Source organism: Eptatretus burgeri, chromosome 18 (assembly GCF_056783735.1).
Source record: "Eptatretus burgeri isolate ZD-2024b chromosome 18, Ebu_testis_v1, whole genome shotgun sequence".
Lineage (NCBI taxonomy): Eukaryota > Metazoa > Chordata > Myxini > Myxiniformes > Myxinidae > Eptatretus > Eptatretus burgeri.
This window is the reverse complement of record NC_140978.1, coordinates 23,948,929-23,954,928: the sequence shown is the minus strand read 5'-3', so window position 1 is coordinate 23,954,928 and position 6,000 is coordinate 23,948,929. Positions and strand designations below refer to the sequence as shown.

Sequence of the window (6,000 nt, the reverse complement as noted above, 5' to 3'; positions counted from 1 at the left end):
GAAGGAGTAACAATGACTCATATGGGAAAGAATCGGTGTCTGCAGAAGATATTGAGGATGTGCATGGGTGAGCAGATTAGGTCGTGATTTGCAGCGAATTTGAAATGCTGAAGTGTGGAGGATCAGACCATGTTAACGGGAGATGCTGTTCATCTTCCGGCTGCTCCCGTTAGGGGTCGCCACAGCGGATCATCCGTTATGATCCGCATACTGATTTGGCATAGGTTCTATGCCGGATGCGCTTCCTGACGCAACCCTGGTCGCCTCTTACGACACGGATAAGGATTGGGTTTCGCCATGATTCCGGACTGCCCTACACCCTCTCATAGCGTGGCCCAGCGCATAGCTCCCATCCTCAAGCGATCCTCCAACCACCATGGAAACGGGAGTCTATTACATAATTGGGAGAATAAGGGTGCAAGTGAATGCAGGTGGATAACCAGCCTGGATTGCGAGAGGGGTGAGCAGGTGAGGATTTCTCGAAGAAAGGGTGCGACCTGGGGGGTAGCTTGTTGATGCCAGAGGTAGGACAGGGAATGAGGAGCAAAAGCCAAACTTCTTACCGACCTCACATGTTCTTTTTTTTTGTCTTTTTGCTGCCGTTCTTTTAATCTATTCAAAATTATTTTGCTTCCATTTCGTCTTTCATTGCTTGTTGATTCTATTGATATTTGTCTTTTTTTTTTTTATTTTGCACTGCAACTTGCACTTTTCTAAACTTTCATGTCGATTCCATCTTTGTCTTGTTGGTGAGCTTAATTTGTTCATTTAAGCTTTTTCTGTAACTATAAAACACAAGGAAAACTGGAACAGCACTCAGTGGAGCACATAACTCCACCACGCTCAAAAGTTTATGTTTTGTATCTAATGATAGGTCAGATCTGGATCTGGACCTTAACCAAAATCGAATTGGCTTTTTCTTGTCAACGACTCAACTCATCCACCTAGTTTTGTCATAACCCCTCCACAACTTTTTCAGACATTGTGTTATATATCGTTTTTTTGGCCCTGCCTCTCAATGGTGAAGAATCATTGAAAAAATGCTCGTATCTGGATCTGGATCTTCACTGAAATCTCACCAATTCATCCTTGTCATGCACCCAACCTGTCCACCAAGTTTCATCCAAATCCATCCATAACTTTATGAGATACCCTGCTCACAGACAAACGGGGTGAATACTTAACCGCCTTTCACCTTGCGTGGAGGAGTTAATTATCGTTGGTAAAACACATTTTCAGCATGTGTATGATTTGTGCTTTTCTTTAGGTAGCGCTAATCTTTAAAATAGTTCCTGTTAAAACAGTGTGTAGAAGAGATCACGGATCTCTTCAAGTTAATCGAACTTGAACTCAAATTTTGACAACAGCTCTTCTCTTTTGCTGTTTCCTTTATGTCATCGTATCTGTTCTGATCTATCCTATGAAATTGAATGTCAGTGTTTGTATGGGAAATGAGCCTGATTGTGCATGTTTCTTTCCTGGGTCCAGTTCTAGTTTGGGTAGGAATTGGGAAACTTTGCCAGAGTGCCCAAGCCGATGATTCTCGATTTCGTCTTCGTCAAAAGACACTGTAAGGATCTTTCATGTCCAGTCATTCACCGACGATGTTTCTCTCATATTTGCTGTTCAATTGTTTTGCTTCATGCTGCATTGACTTTAATTTCAGAAAATGCTTTTCTCAACACTATGTTAATTCAGTATTGTCTTCCATATGTGCACCTTTCACCTTGTAGGCTCCCTCTTATTACCTCGCCACCACTTTTGGCTCTTGTACAGCATACATTGCATAATTGACGATTTTCCTGGGGCTTACCAATTTACAAATCTGCAAGCTGCAGTGCTTTGGGCAATTCTGCTGATTTATATATGCAGTGTGTATATATATATATATATATAATACTGATTCCCCTTCAGTTGTATGATCTTATGTTGGGCTGGCAGGATTGCTTAGCACTCTGCACACTCACCTTTGAGCTGTCTTCCCTGAGTTTGAATTTCAACCAAGCTAAAATATAAACTCATCCTTGTGTTTTGCATGCAGTGCAAGGCATCAGTGTATGCTCCTTGTTACAAATTCATGTCTAAACTGTGGATATCAAGTGCTCTGGTCTTCTTCAATATATCCCTTGAGACCATGCTGCACTGCTTACTATCTCAGAGTGTGGTTGTTGTTCAGACAGCAGCACCTACATTATCAATGAATTCACCTCCCCAAGTTGTTCACATTTGCATGTGAACAGTCGTCTTTGTCTATGAAGAGCAACCATGATGATGATCTTGCATTGGTATATGTTGAAAATGTTAAACCACATTAATGTTGAGCACCTGTGTCTTCCTTCTTTTCACTTCTTTTGTTTTTGGACATTGGCTGAAAGGTTTAAGTCGTGTGATTTCTTTGGGGACAATACTAAGATCGTTGCATTTACCTCTGCCACCGAAGATGGATGGAGGTTATGTATTCACCTATGTTTGTCTGTCTGCTCATGAGCATGATGATTCATAAAATTATGGAAGGCTTCTGACGAAATAAAACTTGATGGACAGGTTGGGTGTGTGACAAGGACAAATTGATGAGATTTTGGTGAAGATACGGAACCGGATGCGCAATTGTTTTTAAGCGATTCTTCACCATTGAGAGATGGGACAAAAAAACAATATATAGCATGATGTCTCAAAAAGTTGTGGATGGATGATGACAACTTGGTGGATGAGTTGGGTAGTTGAAAAGAACAAGCAGATTATATTTTGATTCAGGTCAGGAACCAGATCCAGCCTATCAGTGGGATAAAAAAGGTAAACTGTTCAGCCTCGCGGAGGGATGTGCTCTATCGAGTGTCGTTCTTGTTTATGCTTTGCATTATTGATTTCGACCGTCGGATGAAAAAAGAGTAGGCTTTCCGAATTGGCAGATGAAACGAAGCTTGGAGGTAAGGTGGATGAGAGAGAGAGAGAGAGAGAGAGAGAGAGAGAGAGAGAGAGAGAGAGAGAGAGAGAGAGAGAGAGAGAGAGAGAGAGAGAGAGAGAGAGAGAGAGAGAGAGAGAGACAGAGACAGAGACAGAGACAGAGACAGAGACAGAGACAGAGACAGAGACAGAGACAGAGACAGAGACAGAGACAGAGACAGAGACAGAGACAGAGACAGAGATATATATATATATATATATATATATATATATATATATATATTGAGGGGTGTGGTTCATATTCCATAGACATGTACTTTACATACAAGCTCCTCCAATGAGCTTTTGACTATCTTCAATAGCTCCAATGAGCTATCTTCTTCTTCTTCGGCTGCTCCCGTAAGGGGTCGCCACAGCGGTTCATCCGTATGATCCGCATAGTGATTTGGCACAGGTTTTACGCCTGATGCCCTTCCTGACGCAACCCTGGTCGCCTCTTACGACACAGGGATATGGTACACCTATTTTAACCAGGGTATACACCGGCCCAGTACACTGGTACTCATTTCGCCGACCTCGGAAGGATGACAGGCTGAGCCAACCTCCTGGTGTATTAATTCAGTGGCCCAACGGGGCTTGAACTGAGGACCATTTGGATCCCAAGCTACTGCTCTAACCACTGTGCCAACACCAGGATATATATATATATATATATATATATATATATATATATATATATATATATATAAATATATATATATATATATATATATATATATATATATATATATATATATATATATATATATACATATACATACATACATACATACATACATACATACATACATACATACATACATACATACATACATATATACATATACACATACACATACATATATATTGTTACGAATTCTGGCCCGCCAGGCGTGCGAGCGATTGCGTAACTCAAATCGCAACCGCGTCGCCCACTCTCCTCTCATGCGTGCCGGTCGGCGAGCCCTCTCCGGCACTCTCCTCTCGTGCGCGCCTCAACCCAGGACCACTGCTCGCAACCCTCGCGACTTGGCGCCCAGAGAGAGAGACGAGCCTTCGCCGATCCAGAGCCCACTTCGCCGATCCAGAGCCCACTTTGACGATGCAGAGCCCGAAGAGTCCAAACACAACGATCCAGAGCCCGAAGAGTCCAAACACGACGATCCACAGCCCGAAGAGTCCAAACACGACGATCCAGAGCCCGAAGAGTCCAAACACGACGATCCAGGGCGAAGAAGAGGAGAGCTCAAACACGACATCCACCAAGAGAGAGAAGCACTCGACCCCGACAGAGAGAGAGGAAGAATCCAACATGATGATCCAGGCAGGAGAGAGGCCGAGCCCGCGCGTGGTCCGCCCTATATAGCGCGTGGCTCCGCCCCTTCGCTCCACCCCCTTTTTTGGCTCCGCCTCTCCTCTAGCCCTTTCGAGAAGCTCCTCGAAAAGGGGCGTTCCCTCCTCACATCCCGTATCCACCAATCGCCAGCGAGCTCTCGCAGTCTCTCCCGTCAGCCCCGGCGCCACAAAAAAGGCGGGTAAACTCGCGCGCCGTTGTCGGCCTTTCACGGGGCCTTCGTTTGAAGTCTTCGGATGGTCCAAAATAACGATAGAACAGAAAAACGGCTATCGCAAAGAGTTGCAGCCCGATGAATCACACTAATTCCCTTTAAACAACGGTGGGGAACTATCTGCACATAAAGTTAGCATCATAACTGATCTCAGGACCCTTTATGGTGTATTGCGAATTTCCACAGCCGTACCCCCTCCCTTTTTTACAGACTCGTCCCGAGTCGTCGAATTTTCGTGTGCCTTGCAACAAAACAGCCAGCCGATGAAGAGGTCGGCACAGGCCTCGAAGCAACCACAGCCAGCAGACGAAGTGGCCAGCCTCTTGCCTTGAAACGGAGGTTCGTGGAGGGAGCGCGGTAGTGCTGGCCACTCGGAAGGCGGGCTCGGACCTGCCTGACTGTCTCCCTCCCAACCTATCGCCTTTGCCTGTCTCTGTCCATTCCCACCCCGTTAATTTGTAAAACCCAATTTAGCCCCAACTTATTTTTTTGTTTTTTTATTTTTATTTTTATTTTTATTTGTACTTCCCCACCATAAATCGTCCCCAAACCCCCTTTATCGTCCTTGTTCGGCTAACCTCTCCTGTCCTAGCCTACTCCCAACCCCTGGGTTCCCTTCCTGGAGGGGAATGAGGGAGAGCTAGCATCCTGTGTCGAGGCCCAACTCAAGCCTCAGGATGGCCTCCTCAGTCTTCAGCGATCTACTCAGAGTGGGTCCAGCGGCCCACAACGAGAGCGAAGGGATGGATGGTGCGGAGGGGTTCACTTCCTAACTACCCTAAGCATATAACTCTTAACTACCCCGGGGCTTTCAACAAGCGCCTCTCGCTTAAACTGCTCGTTCTAACAACCCAGATTCACGTCACCTGTGTTGGTGTCCTCACAAATTTCGGGCCATGCCCTCAAATTTTCCTCCTGTGCCCTCACACGGTCTCATGGCTGGGACACGTGGCTCCCTTGGCAGGAACTACCCTCTGCCGATTCTCTTACGATGGCACCCTGGGCACTACACTGCCTCTGAGCCTACCAGCTCCCTAAACTGGGGAGTGCCCTCCCTGGCAACTCCCCCTCCAATGCCCACGTGGCGTGTTGGCGCCCCGGGTCCCTTTCCGAGGGTCGCCCGTGCCCAGTATACTGCCCCCGTGGCATATGGCGCCCCGGGCCCCCACATCATGCGGGCGCACCCGTGCCCACTACACTATCCGGCCCCCCATGGGCCCTTGGCCTACCGCGGCCGACTAGCCCTGTGCCCGGGGTAACCACTCAGCGATACTCACCGTTCGTAGCCACGCTCCCAGCCCGTCAACAGGGCTCCTGCACCCCTCCAAGCGGGTATCGAGCCTACTTTCCCACCAACAACAAAACAACCTCCATTTTTGTCAATTTGGCTAGCCCCCGAACTCACATTACTCTGACCCCGGGGTCCCTTGGGTGCGAATCACTCCTCCCCCCAATCACTTATCGGACCATGCATTTCACAATCACTCCA

General features: G+C 46.8%; 1 protein-coding gene across 1 annotated transcript in view; it reads left to right on the top strand.

Moving 5' to 3' along the window:
• The first annotated feature begins 282 nt into the window (after positions 1–282).
• Positions 283–6,000, top strand: part of TEX264 (testis expressed 264, ER-phagy receptor) — a 233,608-nt gene continuing 227,890 nt past the window's right edge. The window contains exon 1 of the mRNA XM_085864029.1: positions 283–468. Coding sequence (XP_085720155.1) covers positions 298–468 — 171 coding nt within the window. The 5' untranslated portion in view covers positions 283–297. The remainder of the gene's footprint in view (positions 469–6,000) is intronic.